This window comes from Agrilus planipennis, unplaced genomic scaffold (assembly GCF_000699045.2).
Source record: "Agrilus planipennis isolate EAB-ADULT unplaced genomic scaffold, Apla_2.0 scaffold6, whole genome shotgun sequence".
Lineage (NCBI taxonomy): Eukaryota > Metazoa > Arthropoda > Insecta > Coleoptera > Buprestidae > Agrilus > Agrilus planipennis.
Window position 1 is genome coordinate 2,020,804 of NW_020439302.1, and position 24,862 is coordinate 2,045,665.

Consider the following 24,862-nt stretch of genomic DNA (forward strand, 5'->3'; position numbering starts at 1 on the left):
CGACAAATTTTTAAGTTTGACACAACTCTGCTTTTGATTCAAAGACTAATCACCAGAAAAAGGCTGTATTGTGTACAACCAGACGTCGCATTACAAAGCACTACTCTGCGTCTTGTCTTGAATATTTATAAATAAGCGTAACCTTTAACAGAAAATCCTTCCAATTCTGGTGAACTATTTTCGCGTCCACGTCCCCGCGTAAGTTCTCGCGCAATAATAGCCCTGCCCGTAGTAACAAACACGAAAAAGAGTTGACCCAAATACCAAATCGCGGGACGACAAAGACAAAGGGCTGTCGTCATTTTGCCAAAATAACAAACGCGCATTCTGATCGTCCACATTATTTGATGACGATCGACGAACAGAAACGTCCAAAAATATGTCGAATCACAGCCGCCGTCGATTGATTGGGCAACCGCACACGGTCCCATTGTTGTACAAATTGTCGAAATTGGCAGCATACCGTGCCGAAAACTGCGCCCAATCGGCTCTTTTCCTACGATAATGTAACGCCGCCTTCGCATTGTTGGCAGGCGATTTTCTATTAGATCAATGACGATAAATGCCCAACAATTGGCTTACTTATCGAAAACAAAAACGTACAGTCTATATACTTACGTGCATGCATACACGACATGTGTATGTGCCTAATACATTTGCAATACATACGGTGTACATAGTTAGATTAATTAAAAATTTTATAGTAGCCAATGACGACCCAATTCCCACGAATGGGGAAAACGCGTGTGGGTTTGTCGTTGTTATTATATCTTTATGTATCGTCTTTTTCTCTATAGTTTATCTGTCTACCTATTTATCGGCTTATTGAGCCAATTTATCATAAAGGCAGGGCCCGCCATTTATTTCAATTGTATTATAAAAAGGTATTTGTATATATGTGTACATATAACCACAGTTTCAACTTTGTCACCACTAGTTGTCTCTCGAATAGCGTTTTCATTAACACAAATTAACAAAAATATGTATAAAGTATCATCTAGTAGTCAAATGCTTTAACTATTATCCCTAAAATAGAGCTATGTCCGTTGAATATCATACCGCACATACGTAAATAGAATTTATGAGTAATCTGCCTCCAACTTAATTTACTTCTTTTTTCCACCCCTACCTTTCAGTCCCGATCGTTTTTCTATAACATTTTCGGATCGCTGGCTAAGTAACTGCTATTTTTTCTTAATAGAGTAGCATATAGGTACATATGTATCATCATCATAACGTCGTCAGTCCTAAGACTGGTTGGACACGCAACTCCACTCCTTCCTATCCTGAGCTAATCATCGTATTTTCCTAAAACTAGAACGTCCCACGTCCTTAATTATTTGCGAATAGTAATCTAATCTACCTCTACTCCTTTTAACTCCTGTTTCTGCCTCTAATATGTCTCTGACTAGACCTTCATGCCTGAAAAGGTGTCTTACCAACCTATCTCCCTATTTCTCCTCTGTTCTCTTACTCATTCTAATATCTCTTCATTTCTAACTCTCTCTATCCATAGTCTCCTCATCATTCGCCTGTAACAACACATTTCAAACACTTCTAACATATTTTTTTCCGCCGCGCCCTTTGTCCATGTTCCGCACCCCTTCAGCGCCGCGCTCCAAACATACACCTTTAACAATCATTTTCCAATTTCTAAAATAACTGTTCACTAGCACAGAAGTGACTTCTATTTATTAAAGACAAAACAAATTGATCTTCCCCTAATAGTTCGTCCGCCCTTTTTTCCATCCTCCTCTGTACAATTCTAGTTATCATTTCTAGTCAGTTATTTTTGACGCATAAGTTAAGCTAATGTATGGTTACGTTCCGTTTATAATCCTCTGGGGCTTTCCTAGTCTCCTAAATGTGACTAACTAGCTTAAACATACGATTTCTGATGTCTTGTCCTACATGTTTTAGAGTTTCCCCTGTATCCCATCTACATCGAACTCTTCTCTCATTATGGGATGACCTAGCTCATCTATTTCTACACTATCTTCCTTCTCTAATATATCTCCTAACTCATCACCTGCGTATGAGTTCTCTAAATATTCTTTCCGCCTATTTGCCTTTTCCTCATTTTCTGTCAAAATAACCCCTGTCTCGTTTCTTATATTCTTATTACTCTACCCTAAAATCCACTGTTCTTTAGCTGCTCCTAATTATTTCCCACACTATAGCCTTATATCTTTTTTGCCCTTCTTTTTCTATTTCTTCTATTAATCCTACAAGCTCGTTTGTTATCCAGGGTTTCCTACTTTAATTTTCTTTAAAACCCAGTATATCTGTAGCTGCTGACTTTAGGCACGTTTTAATGCACTTCCATTCTGTCTCTATGTCCCTCTCATTCGTTTCTCCCGCCGCCGCATAAGTATATATAATGAATTAAATATTACTGCTTTTTTATTTCACGAAATTTGTTTTTAATGAGCAATAAACAACTGTTATATTTAACGAAAGTATCGAAGGTGTCTACGAATGGTTTCTATTGGATTTTGTTACCTAATTTAGGCGACGAGTATTGATATAAATGGTCGTTCCTTGACGAGTGATTATTTATGGCATTAGAAAACATTAAACTAGAGGCATACTTGCACTTCGAAGAACAATTAAAGGCTCGCGAATAAGGAATTAATAGGTCCCACTGCTATTGTCAAGGACCGGTGATTTATAGATAATATCGTCGGGCAAGAGGTCGGGCGAGCTTCGCTAAACGTGATTTGAAATTTAATAATAAATAAATTTTGCACGTATTAGTTTCCATTGTGTTAGCTTCTATTTTTATTATGCGTATATTTGTTTAATAATAGTAATACAATACAAAAACCGCACCAGTTTTAAGAATTTTAATACCTAATGGAAAATGTGTCACCTAGAAATTTACATTTTGGTAAAATCATCTCTCCTAATGATTCTAATAATAAAAAAACGATCAAATGTTGCTGAGAAGTCGTTTAGTATCATTTGAAATACTGAAATTCTATTGCAGTTCTACACGAACACTAATCCAAATTGTTATTAATCATGAAAATACCACAAATGGCATGGTGAACACCATCTGTAGTACGATGCTACATTTTAGGATTACGTATGCTCCAACAAGGTCCATTTAAATATATGGATATCTACTTGCTGAAACGAATCCCGGCGTAGCTAACCTCAACGTGATAGGCAAGTTACCATAATCAAATAAAATAATTCCAAGTGGTCTGTATTCTGTCGAAACTGACAGACGCGAATCGCGATTTCGATCTTTTTGGATCTCATCAGCGCGTTGTCGAATTATTTTATTCAATTATGGTAACGTGCCTATCACGTTGAGGTTAGCTACACCGGGATTCGTTTTAGCAAGTAGATATCCATATATTTAAATGGACCTTGTTGGAGCATACGTAATCCTAAAATGTAGCATCGTACTACAGATGGCGTTCACCACGCCATTTGTGGTATTTTCTAAAACGCGCTGTTAAGACAGCAGGTAAAGGTTGGTCTGTGTTCTGTCGGAGCTGCATGCGACGCGCTGATGAGATCCAAAAAGATCGTCCGGCAGTTTCGACAGAATACAGACCACTTCGAATTATTTTATTTGTTATTAATTATGTATATAAATAGGAAAATTTAATATACTATTGATATAAGAACGAAAGCAACTTCAGATTAATTCCTAATCTACTCAGCGTTCTATCTTTGTAGATCAGTAATCTGTTTGTTACTTTCAGCTATTACAAGTTGAAACTGCCATTATCCTTAACGTTAATAAAAGTCGTAATTCGAAAATCGATAAATCGGACGAAACTGAAATATAATTGTCCCCGTAGGACGCGATATAATGGAAATTTTTTGAAATAAAGCTGTTACGTAGTAACCATTCGTAAAATACGCCACCCGTCAAAATTTTCCTTTTGAACCCCCGCTTCTCTTCGTTATTTCGTAAAAAATTCCTTTCACTAAACTAATTTTTGGGACATAGGACAATAAAAAAAATCCAATTAATGAATAATTATGTAGTATTGGTACACAATTACTGTATTATTCTTTTCAGTAATAATTCTAGGTTGATTACTATTTTTTAAGTACTTTTTCAAATGACTGTACCCACCATTGCCTACTTGATACTTATTGTTGATTTCAATATACTTATTGCCAATAAATATGAATCATAGTAATTTTAACTCAGCACCTTTACTTAAATGGCTTCTCGCGTGCATAAAAAGAGCAACTAATCGCAAGTAGGTGTTTTTAATTATCTAGTGTAATTAACAAAATATCGTGGAATACAATTTTAATAAAAACCCACCTATTTACGAAGTCTGTAATCCAGAGACGTAGCTACGGTAGAGCCCGGATTGGCCAAGGCGCGTGCATTGAAACTTTTAACCTACGCTGAATATTAATCCGATATACCATAAGCCTCAAACATTCAACTTCACATAACTCATTTCTAAAGTACATTACAATTTGTGGCTAATTTATTATTAACGATGGTACTTTAATCCATATTGTCGCTAGTTCAACTTCGCGCTGATCAGCGAAAAAACTTTGGAGAACCGTCAAGCTGACACTATAAATAGCATATCCCGAAATAAAATTGTCGAAGAAAAATACTGTAAGAACCATAATTTGTCGCTGAATGATGGTACTTTAATCCATTTTGTCGCTAGTTCAACTTCGAGCTGAACAGCGAAAAAACATTAGAAGACCGTCAAGCTGACACTACACATAGCATATCCCGACATAGAAATGTCAAAGAAAAATACTGTAAGGGCCATAATTTGTCGCTGAATTATGATACTTTAATCCATTTTGTCGCTTGTTGTTTAATCCATTTTGTCGCTAGTTCAACTTCGAGTTGATTAGCAGAAAAGCATTGGTGAACCGTTAAGCTAGCACTGTACATAGCATATCCCGAAATAGAATTGTCGAAGAAAAATAATGTAAGAACCATAATTTGTCGCTAAATGATGGTACTGTAATCCATTTTGTCGCTAGTTCAACTTTGAGCTGCTCAGCGAAAAAACATTGGAGAACCGTCAAGGAGGGCACTACACATATCGTATCCCGAAATAGAAATGTCAAAGGAACCATAATTTGTCGCTGAATGATGGTACTTTAATCCATTTTATCGCTTCTTGTTTAATCCATTTTGTCGCTAGTTCAACTTTGAGCTGCTCAGCGAAAAAACATTGGAGAACCGTCAAGGAGGGCACTACACATATCGTATCCCGAAATAGAAATGTCAAAGGAACCATAATTTGTCGCTGAATGATGGTACTTTAATCCATTTTATCGCTTCTTGTTTAATCCATTTTGTCGCTAGTTCAACTTCGAGCTGATTAACGGAAATGTATTGGTGAACCGTCGAGCTGGCACATCCCGAAATAAAAATGTCGAAGAAAAATACTGTAAGGGCCATAATTTGTCGCTGAATTATGGTACTTTAATCCATTTTGTTGCTAGTTCATCTTCGAACTGAACAGCGAAAAAACATTAGAAGACCGTCAAGCTGACACTACACATAGCATATCCCGACATAGAAATGTCAAAGAAAAATACTGTAGGGACCATAATTTGTCGCTAATTTGTCATTATTTTTCTACGATATAGTTCCCAGCTAGCTAGTATTTCGTCATATTTTCCAGTAATCGGTTGCAACGACAAGACTTGGTAATAAATTAGGTACAATTATAATACAGTAAATTGGATCGCTTTTGACCATTTCTTGGGCCACACTGTATAAGTACAGACAAATATGTATATAAATTAAAGCTACCAAAAAGGACGAATTGAACCATAACACGGTCCGTTTTTCTCAAATCCAATTTCGTATCGAGTTTAGCTTCGGGCTTGTCGAGAATAATTTCGCCATATTGTTAATCACGTTGCCTTCTTCATTTTATAAACTTCTCCAAAACATGAACACAACTCGCCGAATGCTTTTTTTAATCCCACGAGAATATAATAAACTGCTCGATTCGGCCGAAACCCACTAGCCATCTAAATAATTCGATGCACCATCTTAAAGAGCGCCCGCACCAACAAACACTTACGATAAAATAAATATTAATACCTATTTTATTAATCCGTTATTATTTTTATGGATTATTCGAACAATAACAATCTAGACCTCAACTAAAAACAATCTTATAATTATTTTAAAACTCTGCGGCCTTTTTTGGGTTCATCAATAACTTTACGTCACACTTTGGTATTTCTAGCTGGCATTAATGTTGTTAAAAATAAAAAATAGTTATTTTGTTCTATCAAAATATGTTTATTATAGTCACAATTCTACCTTAGGATTATTTTTTTCTGTTATTCCATATTAAAGAAAAAAAAAATAGCAATTATCTTCAGTTTTCTGTTTTATGTGTGCCGCTTGCATGTAAGGCTGCATCGGACGTTTAAAAATGTGCAACCATAACTCATAAGTTTTGTATTATTTATTCCCGATTGAAATTTAAGACTGCGCGGGTCGCGTTAGGACCTTCCGCCGGCCCTCTATCCGAACGCGAATGGACCAAAGTTACCGGCCCGAGACCGGCACCAAATTGGCGGATATATTATTTCAAAGTTTTTATTGACTCTCTCTCTCATTGTCGGCCCCGGTACATTAAAAATTGTTGCTTCGAATTTTTATTAGTCTCCGGGCTAAATGGATTTTCGAATGCGAAACGATCTGAAAACTCCTCGTCAATAACACAGTTATATATTTTATGCATACACTACTGTCAAAATGTTACAGAACATTCGTTTTTTTTTTTAAAAACAAGTACAAACACAATTATCAACTGTTAATTACAATTCAAAGGCCAAAACCACCTGTAATACTTTTATAATAAATAGTATCTTAAAAAAAAATGTTGGTTTGCTGAGGATAATTTTTGAAACTGTAGTAATTCCATTTTGACGACTGCTTTTCGATGCCTCTTATTACGCTATGACATACAGGGACAAAACAGCGACAAAGAATATAAAAAGTCAACAAAAACCCAAAGCACAAGGAGAATTATTTTGATACACAGATGAAACTAGAAAGAAAATGCTTATCTGCTCTTCATAAAACACGAGAAGCAAATTTCACTTAATTGGGATCCACTGTGACAGAACTGGTTTTGATTTTCGCCTAACATTAGTAGGCGTTTGCATGGACAAAATTATATTAAATTTATTTGGATGCTTCGAAACTTTTCGACTGCATTGTACGTCATGTTGCACCTGCTCGTACAATCTAAAATTTACCCACGGGCGTCTTAAGGTTCGCGCACACGTATCAGAATCGGACGGACGGTACGAAACAAACGCATCTTCGGATTCCGTATTAAATCTACTCGCGGAATATAACTTACCAGTAGTGTCAAATATTAGTTCGATAGGAGACAGAATTTATTACAGGTTTTAGATAAAGAACACTATTACAATTAACGAAAAGGCATCGGCACGGTCGGCAGTGGTAGCAGTCCCGGCAAATATTTCAGAAGCCGCTAGTGTCATCAATTTGCCAAGCTCGTTTTGTTGGCGCATTACTATAGATATGTATAGATAGCGTACAATGGCGTTGTACTGGTGCGAAACATGGACGGTGGGTGCAGCGGAAAAGAAAAGGTTAGAAGCGTACCAAATACCGTATATAGAGAAGGTTAGAAATGAAGAGGTATTAGAATAGGAGAACAGAGGACTTTATGGAAGTCAATAAGAAATAAGCGAGATAGGTTAGTAGGACACCTTCTCAGGCATGAAGGTCTAGTCAGAAGCACGGGTTACTAGGAGTACAGGTAGACCTATTTTTGATTACTGTTCGCAAATAGGATGTAGCATATTATTGTAGTTTTAGGAAAATACGAAGATTAACTCAGGATAGGACGGAGTGAAGGTGCGTGTCCAACCAGTCTAAAGACTGACGACCTTATGATGATGATGAGTGTCGTTCTCACAAATGTGCATTGGAATGAATGCCCATATTTTATATGTATAATTCCGTTCCGTGCCGTTTTTACGATTCCGATACGTGTGCACGAGCCTTTACTTTCCGTCGTCGTCGTGTCCGCGTCAAAAATGAAAAAGAAATCTAAAATAAATTCGGATGTTACTTTCAAACGAAATTTTCTATATGATGAATTTGAAACGTTTCAGTTTATTTTCCAGGTTTACGATGTCGTAAAGATGAAATATGCGTGCCGTGGGTTTTATTGCGGCCATAACAGTGGCCCCGAGCACTTATCTTCTGTTTTACATTATTAGTTTACATACAGTAACATAGGTACGAACACACTCTCTCTACTCTATCTATACTTATCTACAGTTATTCGCGAATAAAACGAGCTTGGCAAATTGTTATTGTCGCATACTTATCTAATTTTCGGGACATCATAATATTACTGTTGAATGCCACTACAGCAGCAGAAATAGCGAACTTCCTTAGCAGTATGAAGGTAACGGATTACGCCACCGATCAAACGATACCAAATGTGTAATATTCACTTGAACCCGTTCAAATGGGGGCTATTGTTTGTACATAGCAATCTTTCCCACCGCGACCTAACCTCTGCTGAGTGCATAGCACCTAACTCTTAATACGTAGCACTTATACTTCATGGTAGCACTTGGCTTTCGGTGCATTGACACTCCCGTCGGGGTAGCAAATCAACCTCTTGTGCATGACATCTCAAAAATTCCACTCAAGACAACCGTTCCCAACATAACCGAACCTTTGGCATAACACTTATGCTTCGTGGTAGCACTTGGCTTTTGGTGCATGACGCTTAACCCTTAGGGCGTAGCAGTTAACTGTTTAAAAGCATGGCACCATTCAGGATCTTTCTCAACGTAACCGAATCCTTGGTGCGTAGCACTTATGCTTCGTGGTAGCACTTGGCTTTTGGTGCATGGCACTTAACCCTTAGGGCGTAGCAGTTAACTGTTTAAAAGCATGGCACCATTCAGGATCTTTCTCAACGTAACCGAATCCTAGGTGCATAGCACTTATGCTTCGTGGTAGCACTTGGCTTTTGGTGCATGGCACTTAACCCTTAGAGCGTAGCAGTTAACTGTTTAAGCATGGCACCATTCAGGATCTTTCTCAACGAAACCGAATCCTAGGTGCATAGCACTTATGTATGTTTCGTGGTAACTCTTTCCTTGTAGCTTAGCAGATTAAGTGTTGGAACATGACACCTCAAAAATTTCATTTAGGACAATCTTTCCCAACGTCCAAGCATTTATGATCCGTAGAAGCACTCGGCTTCTGGTGCGTGGCACTCAATCCTTTGGGGCGTAGTCGATCAACTCTTGGTATGGCACCTCAAAAATACCGTTCAAGACCTTTCCCAACGTAACCGAACCTTTGGCTTAGCATTAATGCATCGCGGAAGCACTCGGCTTTTATTGCATGACACTTAACCCTTGGGACGTAGCAGTTTAACCCTTAAAGCATAGCAACTCAAAATTCCATTAAAGACAACCCTTCCTAACGTAACCGAACCTCTAGTTGGCGCATAGCACTTAGCCATTGGTGCATAGCACTTAACTTTTCAATGCAAACACTCAGCCCTTTTTACACAACACTTTCAATCAGGGCAACATTTGAAATCATAACCCAAATACACTTAGCCCTCGGTATGTAACATTTAACTCATACTGCGTATCCCTTAAACTTTCTGTATAGATTTCAATCATAAGGGCTTTCACCACGTAAACGACGCCCCTGCTAGATAATGAAGCAATTCTTACTATTGGTGAATATAGACCCAGAAACTACTCACCGTAACTGCCCCTCTGTTTTTTACAATAATATAACTAATATTTAATTCATACTTCAGCTTATCACACAATGGTGGATTTGAGCTATATTTACTTGATCTTTATCAATTTCTTAATACGTTACAGTCGCCTAGATGGACTATTAGCCTGTTATTACAGGAAACATTACTTGTCTCATTAACCCCTTGCTATTTCTCATAAATGCCATTTATAACTTTCGCTGCTGGCCCCTCTAAATTCCATCAGGGGCTTCCCATATTTGATGTGAACAAAAGTAAAACATCTAATTCGTTGGTGCCGTTGTAAGATCAGCTAACCGATTTCGTGTTTTTGCTTGGACCTGCTGAGGACTCTTTAATTTTACATTAGGTTTTCTATAGGTAGATGACGTTAAAAGTTGAACATGTAAATTCGAATTCGTGCACTCACCAAGTGAAAAGCAACAAATATTGGTTTATGCATATCGTGTGTCAACACAAACAGTCCGGTTTAGGATGTCACTGTTTTACACTATTTCTCTATACACTTAAATCTTACATATGAATACGAACATGCAGATAAATATAAACATAGTGATTTTGTGTTATGTACCTACTCTAAGGCAAGCGAGCAAGTAAGGCAGCAGCTTCCTAACAAAATAATAGCCATGTCGGTAAATATAATTTCTGGATTTGAAATTGAAATAATAAAAAACTTAAAAACACTTGTACAAACAAAGCCGTTTTTGAGACGACAGCAGCAGTCACAACTACACACAACGGCATAAGTATTAACTCCGCTATTCGAATAGGTTTCATTTAGGACCATTTTCGTAACGACGACGGCGACGACACCGGAGGCTCATTGTAATTTTGACCCTTTCAGAAAACATCTGGACTCTCGTGTTATTTTTTAAGTACTCCCGTCTATTACGTCAGAGCCTCTAGTGGGGCCTTAATGCGTTCATTTAAATTAGATCGATGTCGATGTTTCAAATCGAGCACTAAAACGATATAAAATTATGTGTAGTACTTTATTCAAAAGCTTTCGTTCTTTTGATTTCACCGGGAATTGCCAACCTATAGATCACAAAAAAATAATTGCAGTTAGGAATATTTTTGTTACTAATTTTTGACATTTGGCGTCCATGTGACAGTTTCGTAAGGTTAAGTTTTTAACATCTGATCGTAACCTAACCTTAATAGGTACCTAAACATCAAAAAAGTAACCTACATGTAAATATAAAGTAAAATATAATGAGATTACCGCAATAATGTATCAATTGTATGGATTTTTGTCTTGTATAAATGACAACACTAAATAACTAGTCTAACTAGGTTAGGTTTTACTATAACATAACCTAATCTTACCGAAAAATAGACGACAATTGTAAACAATAGTCCTTAAACAACAAAAAACAAAACAAAACAGAATCAAAGCGTAGCTTTTGAAAAAAATATCTCATTTTTTCAAATGTATCTACTCAACGCATCTTTTTGTAGATGTATTTTCTTTTTAATCTAGCAAATAAAAAATACATTTAAGAATTCCTGTTGTGGTGATGTGGGTACAAAATTTGGGCGTTTAAACATGTTACGTTATTACATAACTTAAGTTACGCCATCACATCATATTGTGAATGTAATAATAAGTTGTACACGATTTTATACAGTATGCTGAAGATAATTCGTTCTGTTTTGAATCTTATAGTTTTTCGGTTGTAATTTATCCATCGAAATCGTCACGATGAAACCCAGCAGTAATAAATTATAATTAAAATGTAATCATTACCGACACTTTTATGCGAGAACTTCAACCGAAGTAATAAATATGTATAAAGGCTTAATTTTGCTCTGAATTGAGTGAAAAAAATCAAGGGCATCCAGAAATTTACATTTCAATGGAAACAAAAATACATGCACACCGTGCCATAAAATTTCACAAGAATTGTAAATGCCGAATTAATAACAAAATTAGCTCTTAGCATGTTCATAAAACGAGCTTTCGTGGAAAATGTCTTAAAAGCTGACAGCAATGCTAAAAAATTTTTAAACCACTATATTTTGGTAGTCTGATTATTTATAGATTATTTATCGTCATCATGAGGTCGTCAGTACAAAGCCTGGTTGGACACGCACCTCTACTTTTTCATATCCTGAGCTAATCTTCACATTTCCCTAAAGGTAGAACATCCCACACCCTCAATTATTTCTGAACAATAATCTAATCTAGATTTTCCTCTACTCTTGCTGTTTCTTCTTGTAACATGCCTGAGACGGTGTCCTACCAACCTATTCCGCCTATTTCTTATTGACTTCCATAGAGTATCTTCTCCTATTCTTTCTAATATCTCTTCATTTCTAACCTTCTCTATCCATGGTATCCTCATCATCATTTTATTTAAAGCTATCTCTAACTCCTCCTTGCTAGATACTAATACTGTTATATCATCTGGAAATCTGAGCATACTAATCTTTTGCCCCTGTATATCTATCCCTACAGTTGTACTATCTTTAATGATGTTGATCGCGTCTTCGATGTATAGATTACAAAGTAGCGGTGACAGTGTACATCCCCGTCTGACTTCCATTCTAATATTTACTTCTCTACGTTGCAACCCCACCTATATAACTGCCTGCTACTCTTTATAGAAACTAAGTATCACTCTTCTATCTTTGTAACTCATCCCTACATTTTTAAGTATATTTAACATCTTGTCCCATTTAACATTGTCAAAAGCTTTTTCTAAATCTACAAATCCTATGTACGCGCTCTTTCTTTTTTCTATCAATTTCTCTACTGTTACCCGTAAAGCTAGAACGGTCCCTCGCGTTCCTCTGTTTCTTCTAAACCAAAATTTATTCTTCCCCCAATAGTTCTTCCGCCCTTTTTTCCATCCATCTCTGTACAATTCTAGTTAAGCTTATTGACGCATGTTAAGTTAATTAATGTTGAGCTAATTGTTCTAAATGTCTCGCACCTATCCGCGCCTCGCCTTTTAGATTCCGTTTATAGTAGTCCGGGACTTTGTTTTATTATTACAAATAAATGCAGGCCATACCAGTATAATGTACATGTACCAGAATAGTACAAGAACAAGACAAGATTAGAATTTTCGTTATATTGTCGATGCCGCGGCCCTAATACTGCAATAAATCAGCATAGCATGCGTTCGCGTCGTGGTCAGTTCCATGGGACGTGTTGGACATTACTTACTTATACCTATTAACGTTTCTCTTATTATTATTTTTTTCTTCTTACCGTGAATTGGTTCATTAAGGTTAGTGCGCTTGCGATTTTAACCGTCTTTAATGGTCTCGCGGGGCTTTTATTTCATTTTCAAGAAAAACACTTCGGTATACCTCCGCGCGTCAGCGGCATACACGTACGTTCGTCCACCGGCTTGTCATAAAATATTGTAAAATATGCCGGGACCCGTACGTCGAACAATAATTTTGGTTATTGTGGTAAATGCCGAAACGGCACGTATATACTTGCGTGTGCACCGTACCTCCAGACGACTTATTGAGAAAAGTCGTTTCAGGGTCTTCGTTCTCTTTTTTCTTTTCCTGTTTTTTTTTTTTTTTCATTTCGAAAGTTATTTTACTTTTGACTTCCACGGGAAATTAAATTCGCAGACTGATGTGCTATTGTTGCCGCTTTTGAAAACCCTTCGTCCATTCCATTCCAAGCGGACGTAGGAGATAAATTTCATTTGTTTAGCAGTCGGTAAAATTAACAAACCTTGTCCTTCGAATTTCTTCAATCGAGGCGTATTACTGTCGGTCGAGTAAATGACAATTAATTAAATATCAACATCATTAACCAATTGGAAGGCGCTATACGTTTACTGCTAGTTGAATTAAGCTCAGCGCTACTTCGTCGATTCGTAAGTGGCATCAAAAGGAAGGTGTTAGGTACTCTTATTGGTTGATTTGTCAAAGAAAAATCACTTAAATCTAAAAGTTTCTAAATTTTTATTTTCTAATTTCTTGCCCACGAGAACAGTCCATCAAAAAGAATATATCATACGCCAAAGGATTTAAAATGAAAACACATTAGAATACGTGTAGGAACGAAGGGCATTATAGAAAAAAAGAGATGGAAAGTGATAGATCATCTTGTAAAATACAAAGGGTCAGTAATTTGTCTCTATTAGAAGTAGAAACAAGAATAAATAGAAAAAAATTAATTAGTCAAAAGTACCTGCACATTTACCAAAAAACTGCAAAGAGAAATTTTCTTGGAATTCTGCAAGTAATCTAACTCTTGTTTGGAACACCACCCATGTGTCTTAGACATAGTATTGCCCTTTTACCCCTAAAATTTGTACTCATAAACAAATAGATACCTACATCAGATTTTTTCAGTAGTATAATAATTTCCGAAAAGTCTGATGAGTGCTCTCTTAGGAATGGTAGAAAATAACGGATTATATGCAAATTCTTAATTTTCTCATTTCGCAAACATAAAATAAAGCTTGTAAAAAGGAGGTAGTAAACTTGCCGGAATTTGAAGGCTAGCTTCCGGATTTGTTATTTCCGAATTTTATAATGTGATTGGCATTAAAAACACGCTCACCTCCAACGAAATTTCCTTTCCGAGGATTTGTGTCAGCCCAATCACATACTGTGTCAATACTTATCATTTTATCGTAATTTAAAAACTTGGAAATTGCACGGTACACTATAGGAACTACGTTAAATTTTCCCTGATCGGCGCCATGTTTCTAGGCTCCTCCCATTTGACGGATCCCAACTGACGCATGTCAAGTTTAAAGTTAAGCTAATTGTTCTAAATGTCTCGCACCTATCCGCGCCTCTCCTTTTATAGTCCTCCGGGACTTTGTTTTATTATTACAAATAAATGCAGACCATACTCATAAGTAAATAGATACCGACATCAATTTTTTTCAGTAGTATAATCATTTCCGAAAAGTCTGATGAGTGCTCTCTTAGAAATGGTAGAAAATAACGGATTATATGCAAATTCTTAATTTTCTCGTTTCGCAAACATAAAATAAAGCTTGTGGGAAAGAAGTGCCGCAAATAATAAGAGAACAAAAACAGTTTCAGTCAGTTGTGTACAGCTGCATGAAACGGCGTGCAATCGCGAGAAGTCCATAGCGATCTTTTGTGCGAACAAGAAGACATCATCAGCACACACACACACACACGCACACATTGCATTGGCAATGGCACGAAAAATTTGCACGTGTTATTCTTTGATATATATGTATGTATGTACACGTAAGTTGCTTGCCTTACAGAATCAAAATAAAAGGGTATAGAATTTCAGAATTCCATAAAGAAGGGATGTTTTATACACATATATGTATATAAAAAAACTAGTCTTATTTATCTTTTAACCCTTTTATGTCCCGAATATAAAAGACTCCGACGTATTTCGGATTTATTGGATCGGCCAGACGAATTCTCGCCGCTGTTACTAAAAACGGGGGTCCAATTTCGAGCTGGGCGAACGCAGTTGAAAAACCTACTTTAAACTAGTATTTATATTAAAGCATAAGGGCTATTTTAAATAAACGCGTAATCTGTGCAACGCAAGCATACACGATAGATGGATGGGGGCACCCTTATATTTATTTCAAGGGTAGCGGGACATGAAAGGGTTCGAACAACCGAATTTTTTAATAATGTAAAATTTCCGGGGGCGCAGCCACCTCGTTCGCCCGTTCGCTGTATGCACTTCAACAGTTGCCACGCACTTTTATTCCAAATCAGCAATTTATTCTTCGTAATCTTCATCAGCAAGCTGGAGGTGGATTAAAAAAAAAATTATATCGCAGGGGGTAGATACGACCGTGCATAAAAAAAGAGGGAGTAGAATCTTGAACACAATACTTTTTATCCCGGAGATTTAGATCACGCAGGTGTGTGTAGTGCGCCTAGCTACATTTCAAAATATTTGTTTCGGCTTTTAGATTTAAACTACCCCTACCTAAAATATGAATATGTTTCAGTCAAAAACTGACGTCGTTAGAAATAAAAAATTTTAGAGATAATATGACAAAGCAGAATGACAAAATACCGCTGGCAGAGAATGGTTAAAACAGAGGGCAGTAAGGAAAATAAGAGGGCTTATAAATAATTAAAAACAGTTGCAGAAACAGGAGTAAAGAGAGGTAGAGAAAGATCTGCAAATACTTAGGGATCTGTGATGTTCTCGTTTTCTTGCAATGTTAAAATAGCATCCCAATAACAAGGGCTGTAACTCGAAAATCATTACCACAACCTCGCGGTTTCGCATAAAAGTTTATCATCAAAGTTTAATTGAGTACTAAAAAAATATAAGGAATCCCAAATCCTTTTACGAAAGGATCATTAAGGAGCAAGTCAGTTACGTCTACATGTTTACTTCAGCACCAAAAGCATTCTGCAAAGGCACTTGCATATTTGTCAATCGTCGACTTGCAATTAATATTTTATCTCGATTAACAACCGAGTAGATCAATAATTAATTTTGCATTAGACTTTTTTTACCATACTCTTCTTATAGGTACTATACAACACTCTTCAACTGTTTATGTCGGTAATCCTAAAATAATTATCATTTTTTACATTACCATTAAAGTGTCAATCTGGCTAACGTGAAACAATAGTTCATTATTTTGAAGAGCACTTTATAATACGACAAATTGAAGCTTTGAAGTACCGACTTATCAGTAATTCTATTTGATCTCTTTCTTTATCATGGAAAAAATTCTTGTCTTATCATTTTTTTTATTATTTCGGAAGTCTAAAATAAAAAATCGTAATTTCTTATTTAGAACTTTAATATTAAATATTAATGTGAAAATTCATCTTTAATTTTTATTCACTATAAATTGCCATATTAAGATTAACCAGTCTTAGGACTGACGACCTCATGGTGATGAAATTACGTCATGTTAGTGAGAAAAAATTATTGCTGTTGCTACATCCTCGTCGGGAATCGCACCCGAGACCTTCGACTTTACGCACCAATACGTTGAATCCAAAGGTCCCGGGTTCAATTCCCGGCGAGGGAGTGACAACAGTAACAATTTTTTTTCATTAACTTGAGGTAATTTATAGTGGATTTTCACATCAATATTTAATATTAATCTCTATTGAATTTCAAAGTGTTTCTTTAAGATTGTACTAGTTCTTTTTTCATAGTTTCAAATCAATATATATATGTATCTCGCTTTGATAGGTACGTAAGAAATTTATGATTTACACAATAACTTTTCTATTCGATTGTTTTAATCATACTATTGAATAGTCACTGTTTCTGTAATTAATTACCAAGTAAACCGTCAAATGCATTAGTACGCCACAAGTTAATATTATTACGTAATGTACGGCAGCTTTTCAGACCCGTGTTAACACACCTAACCTATTATGAATTATGTTCTGTCTCAAAGAAATAGTGTGAAAGACAGGTCGGTGAAGGAAGGAGCTGAAATAAATCTTTCCATGTGCCAGACTGTCGCTGTAAGGAGACAGCTCGCCGTACTGTCTTCATCTGCTTTGACGACGATGATGGTGCATTCATAAAAAGCCATAATATTATACGTATGTATAAAGAAAATCCGAATATGAAAAGAATAAACTGTTTTTACATTTACATGCTCGGTATTTATTCAATGACGACAGGATGTTACAAATCTATTACTTCCCGGAAAGTAGCATTAAAATGATTCTTGCTTGTGTTTTCACAGGTTTTTGTTGTTGAAATTGTCCGGGGTTCCTTATAAGGAAGTGTCGGATTCTAATAAAGCACTGTATGATTTCTTACACCTTTTGAATTGTAATTTTACTAAATCAAAATCCATATGGGTGCTATAAAAATAGAAAATCGCTTTGGGGTTCCACTGTCACTATAAATTTCGGGAATGTATACATCACTTTTAAAGCAGTTCTCTCAAATAACAGAATTATGCTGACCATTGGCAATAGTTGAAATCGTTAATTTTTTGGTTCTAAAATCTGCGACTGGTATTTATTGAAATAGCATAAAGTTAAAAGCTAAAACACAACATCAAACAAACGTTAAATGGAAATCGTAGCGGGATATCGGCAACTTTTCAGTTTTGTTCGTAAAGTTGCCAACAAATTAGTATGAAATGTAACTTTTAAAAAGTTCCATTTTCAATACTGATAATCATTTGACAGAATCACTCCAACAGTAGCATTATATTTGACGGTTTCTTCCCATTTTGTATTGATTGTTAAACGTGTAGGTTAGAAGCGTTCATAATGTAGTGTTTTACAGGCCAATGATTACGATACCGCGGATAGAAAAGGTTAGAAATGAAGAGGTGTTAGAAAGAGTAGGAGAACGGAAGGCGCTATGAGAACCTTACGATGATAATGATGATATGTATACTTCAACTTTATCATCACTAAGAATGATGGAATACATACCCAGCTTCTGCCCTAGGGGGGGGGGGCAAGTCAGATTTTTTTAGATCAGATCGTCCGCGGCTGTTTTGTCATACACACTACGCAAAGGCACCTATGTATATGAAAAATTATGTATGTAAAGGGCAAACAATCGCAAATGATCCTGCTTTATAGGTGGTATGTCAAAATGCTACGAAACAAATAAAAATTTGGAAAAACGTTCCTCATTCAATTCTAAAACTCCTGTAAAAATTACAAATCGATTCACTAAACCGTTAAAAAGTTATTGAAATTTTAAAAAATTGTAATTTTACACGTCATTTTATGGAGATTCGTTAACCGAACAGATTAAATTTATTTTTATTAACAGAAAAAAAGCTACCAGAAATTTCAAACTTTTATAATAAGTAACTTGAACTCTGGAGAATCACTTTAGCGTAAGGTTATTCAAATTCACTAAATGGTTATCGAGGAAAAAATGAAAAATTAGCTGAAAATCTCGTTTTTACTTGATAATATAATGATAATATTTATAATTGTCTGAAATAAATGCAATTTTAAAGTTTTAATTATTATTTAAACATATTAAAAAGTTTTACGCTCATTATTAATAAAGATTGAAACTAAATATTTTTTTGTTTCGAAGTTGAAATCAAGGCATATTCACTGCCAAAAATCAGTTAAAAATTTTCCATATTATTCATTATTTCTTATTTTATTCAATGTTTTTGGTCAAATTCCAAATTTTCTCTCAAACCGTATACTTTTCTTTTTAGTATAGATAGTATTTATTTACCTCATGATATGCTGCATAACCTAATTAATCACGAATTTCTAATTTTATGTAATCTTGTCTCCGATTGTACCTCCCAAACATCCTTAAATAAATAAAAGTAATTTTGACTATGCATTTTTATTTTATTTTAATTGTTTAATTCGACTTCTACTATTTTATTCAAAAGTGAGCATATAAAGCCCCGTTTATATATTGATTAGTGATTAGGTGAGTTCATACATTTTCTGCGAGATTTCCGAGGGGGGCAGCTGCCCTCCTCTGCCCCCCTGGGTACGCCCATGATGGAATATAATGACTTTTGTAAAGTAACTGTTGTCTATATTCCAAGAATTATTTAGAACAATGTTCTAATTTCTAACTTCTCGAAAGGACAATTGTTTGAAAGAGATTTAGGACCAAAAGCAGGACTCAGAATTCATCTCAAAACAAGATTTAGTCTTAAAACAAGGCAACTGTCTATACTATGAAGCGACCATTTTTAATTGTTACGTACTTATTAATTGCACTGCGATGAAGATTTTGAAAAGAAAAAAATCCGTGTAATTTTGCAAAGAACCTTGCTGTGCAAACAGTATCTATTTCGATGTTTCAAAACCGCTCAAACACGGAAATTTACAATCTCATTTCTAACTTTTTAGCGCATTTGCAATTAAATTATGTTTTTTTTTTCAATTCCGTTGAGTTATGTAAACGACTGTTTCCGGTTGTTCTGACAAGTAAAAGTCGCAAGCAAAAGAAAAGGAAAATAGCAGTAGACGTCGCAAACATCACCGCTCAAAGTGGTCTTGGCCTGTTTGTTTTCGCGGACGTGAAAACCATGATTGATTCTATTTTTTGAAAACCTAAAAATATTTCCTGGGAACCACATAAAGCGTACAAATGTAGGAGAAGAAGAAGACGTGTAAATGTGAAGGCACAGCACGTGCGTGTTGTTGCGTCTTTTTAAAAAAAACAACACACTAATACAACTCGCAGAAATTCTCGGTACGATTCTCTTTGAACTTTATATAAGCCTTTTTATTCTTTATTTACTTCCATTTTGTTACAAGTCTTTGTAAATATTCGAGCGAGGCATATGGTCGCGTTCTTAATTAACTTGGGCGAGCAATTTATTTGAAATTCCCGCACATTTCCGACGAATTTTTAACCGTGGAACGTCACATAAATCGGAAAAGTCATTTTCACGTTTCTGGAAATTTAATTTCCTTTTTAATCAACCCTTATCTTCTGAAAATGAAATTGATAAATATTTCGAAGAGGGTGAATCATTTTGCGTATGAATTTACCAGTTCAAATATATCAAAATAGTAAACAACAGCTGAATCTGAATTTTATTAGGCCTTTAAGTTGTTAGTTCATTTGCATCGTGGCAAGGGGTGGGTGGTGATTGGGTTGATAAATATGAGAGACAGACGAAATAAATGCGAAAGAAAGTGTAAAATTATCTGGAATATTACTGCCCCAGCAGTTGTCTAATTGTAAGTGATCCAAGGAACCACAGAAAAACTTAGACCAGTAATCGAACCAATTTCCTTCCAACTGCTAGGAAAAGCCTTTAGGTCGCGCCGCTTAGCGATAGATTACTAACCAAACCGTAAAAGCTTCTGAAAACAGAGTTTATGTAATATCCACAAAGAGGCAGTGTATCGCCATCTACTGGACATTTCCGTATAACTCGTCGTCAACAGGTTAAAATACCTTGGCAAGGCCTTGTATAACTCCAAAAATACTTCAGTCGCACCAAATATTCACCAAATGTTGCTTCACTGCCTCTATTTGCATAATACCAAAAGGTTTTGATGTTTTAAAGGAAGCAGCCCTTCAGTTAGCATTGTGACGATACATTAACTGGTTTATTCTGACACAATTGATAATTCAAAAAACTGTCATATATGTCTCTTCTTCATCAACAGTTCCTTATTTGTATCTAAAGACTTGACTTATTTGAAGTTTTTTCATTTATCTACTACTTACTACACTGGATTCCTTCGTTTACAGAAATCTCCTTTTTCATTTCATTTCAATCAAACGTCATGAATCAATGCGGGTTTTTTATCGTTTTGTTTTTAGTTTTCATTTATTTTTTTTTTTTTTTTGTTGATGTTGCCACAATCCACTAAGTTACAGGCGATTCCGACGTTTTTAAATAGCTTCAGCCGATGCGAAGTACATTTCATGAATGAGCATTTCTGAAATAAACAGAAATGGATACGGCCGTAATGGTTTTGCTTTTTACGGCTTTTATTACACATAAAAACTGAAAACGGATGTCTGGAGCTGAATCCATCTTTTTATTTCAATATGTTTCTGGAATCAGGCGAGATTCTTAAGTTTTTTGATCGTAAAAACGACCGCGGATGCGGTAATATTTTTATTTTTGTTGCGCTTCTTTTCCGGAGGACGAACTTGTTTGTGTACATTAAAACCGAAATTCGAAATGTATCACACTTTTATCGCGTGTCTCATCAAATGGGCACATTTTAATTCAAACCATTAAAACTACCGAAAAGAAATAATAATAATAACGCTATAAAAACATAAAACAACTACGGGGGGTCTTCCACAAATTGCACAAATAATGAACGCAGAGAGAATTCTTCCCACCCTAATGAACTCAAAACTTCGAATATTTTTTCCATGTTTCTCTGGCATCTTCATAAAACTGAATCTATCCAAAATTCACCTTGTTGCAGCTATGTTGGCCCAAACGATGGCTTCGTCGCATTCGAGAGATTCCAGCCAATCGCACCTCATGATGAACAAGACTCAGAGCCAAGTAGACTACTCGAAGTATGTAAGAAAATTCTCGTCGTCGTTAGAATGCGGGAGCACCTACTGCAAAGATCTAAACTACAGGCAAGCTTTACAGTAAACGCAGAAAAAAAAAGAACCCCACGCGATCTTTGTTGTTTTCTTTTTTATTTCCAGAGAGCATTTCCACTGTTTAGACTGCAACTCGCGCGTCTTCATCAAGAAAGAAGAGATGATCCGACACTTCAAGTGGCACAAGAAACGCGACGAGTCGTTGCAGCACGGCTTCATGAGGTACAGTCCGCTGGACGACTGCAGCGATCGCTACGCGAATTGTTCCCACAACAAAAAACAAACCCACTACCACTGTATAAAAGAAGGCTGTGATAAAGTGTACATATCGACATCTGATGTCCAAATGCACGCAAACTACCACCGGAAAGATTCCGCCATCATCCAAGAGGGCTTCCAAAGGTACAGGGCCACCGAAGAATGCGGTGCTTCGTATTGTTCATTTTTCGGACAAAGAACAACTCACTTCCATTGCAGACGGTCCGGTTGTAGATTCACGTTCAAAAACAAATCGGACATGGAAAAACACAAGACTTACCACATCAAAGACGAGCAACTGAGCAGGGACGGCTTCAAGAAATTCATGAAGAACGAAGTGTGTCCGTACGAGAACTGTCGCTTCTCGAAAGTCTGCAACCACATCCACTGCATCCGGCCCCAGTGCAACTACGTCCTGCACAGTTCCGGCCAGTTGTTCTCCCACAAACGGAAACACGAGCGCAAAGATTCGGAACTGGCCTACCGGAAGTACAAACTCGCGCAGAGCATGATGAAAACGTTACAAGACGGTAACTTAGGTTTGGGAACGCTTCCACGGGAATACGATCAGCAACTCGAAGGACTCAATCTCAGCATGTTCCATCAAGGATCCATGTCCACATACTCGAACCTTTCCAATTCCGAAAGCATGAGCGAAAGGAATTCTCCTGTTAGTTACGAAGAAGGCGAATCTTCGTCGGCCATAGATCTCAGTGGAAACGATTTTAATACGATGCCCCAAGAGGAGGCACCCAGTTGGAACGGCGAAGATTTCTGGCGGAAATACTGCCAATACTTCGGCTCACAGGAGAGTTGTGTTGAAAAATGCGAATATTCCTACAGCGAACATTTTCACTGCGTTTTGGAACATTGCGAAATGGTATTTAAGTAAGTGTTGAACCACCAGCATCGAGTCAATCAATCCGCTGGCCGAATCATTTAACATGTTTCTGTTTCTAGTTCCAAAGACGCTGTTCGTGAACATGCCAGAAACCACGAGCAACAAGAACAAGTAACAGAAACGTTCTTTGTTGCGGTTCCTCAACACGGTGGCACTTGCGAAGAGTCCTGTTTATATCAGGATAAGGAGAAGCATTATCACTGCAATATTGTAAGTCGTATTGTATGTCATATGCAAATTTAGTTAAAGACAGTTAAAATGTTTTAGGAAAATTGTCGGGAAGTGATACTGGCAACGGACAAGCCGTTCAAGAGGCTAGAGCATTATAAAATGCATGAGTATTCCCGAAAACTCAGTTTAACTAAAGATCCACTCACAATGACCTACTTGGCAACATCAATTGACGGCATGTTTTGCAGGAAACGTGGAAGACCTCCCAAAAATCGAGTCATAGAAGTTTGGAACGACTATGTAAGAAAAAGCAAACAGTTTTTCGTACCTTTACGTATTTTATGCTAGAGATAATGTATTTTTAGGCACCTATGGGCAGCCAGAGTTTAATGGACTCGCCTCAAGCCATTTTTACAAGCTTTAAACTTCCCAAGCCTTCGGCAACAGTTCCATCCAATACCAAAGAAAATGATCAGCACGATTCCAACGACGAAAGATCGAACAGTCCAACCAACAATGTAAGTCGAAATCTTACTTTTAGCCGTCAGGCTTTCCATTAACTTTTATTCTCTTTCTTCCAGCAAACTCACGATTGCTCCCTTCAGGGATTCGATCTGTACAACGAAAACACAAAATGCCCCGATTCCTTATGTCCTTATTTGGGCAACGTTCACTACCATTGCAATCAGAACCGGTGCTTGTATGTAACAGAAAAGGAAGACTTGCTAATAATGCACAGCAAGGATTTTCACGACAACATAGAAATTTTGGACGGCTTCGAGTTTTACGACAGAAACGTGGACTGTCGTTTGCCCAATTGTCCGAGCAACAAGACCAATAGACATTTTCATTGTACGAGACCAAACTGTAACTATTCCTTCGTCCAATATTCTTCAATGGCTATACACAACCAAAAGCATATCGACGAATCTGAACATCAAAAGTTATACGGTAGTTTGAATCAGATTAGGGTGAAGAGTGAACCTGGTGCTGAAGAGAAACCTTGCGACAACATACCGGAGAGCCAACAACAATTTCGGGCAATCAATTTGAGTCAAAGTACGACGACTACAGACAACAAAGTGTCGGGTAAGTGAAGTCGTGAAGCTTGGATTTTGTGGTAGAATTTAGACTGTAGTTTGAATGAATCGTTTAAAAGGTATATGAGATCCAAAATTATAGGTATCAAAGTCAAAATTTAGTTTCTTTTAGTATTTTCGAAAAATCATTTTTAAAACCACGAAAATAACACAAGGGTTAATTACTGTAAATGTTTATTAGTAAGTAATCCACAACAGGGTGACATCTTCAAGTGGAAAGATGATTCAATTTTAGTTATTATTTCATCTGAAGAAGCCACTGTATGAATATTTGTAACAAGACTTTGTGTATGTTTTCTTGGTTGTTAAAAACTATTGGTAAAGTTTTTGCTTGAGATCGTTAGTAATTGATGAAATGTAGATAAATATCGAAACGTTTTGTACATTCGAACAAAAGCACGTATCATAATAGTATCTTGTCAGCACTGTATATATAGAACACCCAGTTTATCTCTCTTTCTAGTGGTAAAGGCTTCAGGGACTTTTTATCCTCTTTCAACAATTCCAACTGCTGAGGGCCAAAAATCCCCTGAATTAAATAAATTCGTACCAGCAGGTATGTGACCTTTTCCTGTGCCTTTTCGATTCGTTCGTTGCATGATTTTTACTTACTCATTTCTTTTTCTGCTTCGTTTGATTTCTGTTTCAAAGTTGGTAAAAAACATGGTGTCGGAGTTTCGTTAAAAGA

At 36.5% G+C, this 24,862-nt stretch overlaps 1 protein-coding gene across 2 annotated transcripts in view; it reads left to right on the forward strand.

Moving 5' to 3' along the window:
• LOC108745055 (zinc finger protein castor homolog 1-like) overlaps nt 1-24,862 on the forward strand; it is a 48,296-nt gene that overhangs the window by 21,140 nt on the left and 2,294 nt on the right. The window contains exons 3-9 of one of the 2 annotated variants that reach the window (XM_025978487.1): nt 21,615-21,789; nt 21,850-22,890; nt 22,963-23,113; nt 23,171-23,374; nt 23,440-23,592; nt 23,656-24,163; nt 24,638-24,730. In XM_025978487.1, coding sequence (XP_025834272.1) covers nt 21,615-21,789; nt 21,850-22,890; nt 22,963-23,113; nt 23,171-23,374; nt 23,440-23,592; nt 23,656-24,163; nt 24,638-24,730 — 2,325 coding nt within the window. The remainder of the gene's footprint in view (nt 1-21,614; nt 21,790-21,849; nt 22,891-22,962; nt 23,114-23,170; nt 23,375-23,439; nt 23,593-23,655; nt 24,164-24,637; nt 24,731-24,862) is intronic. The other variant, XM_025978488.1, reaches the window with a different exon arrangement.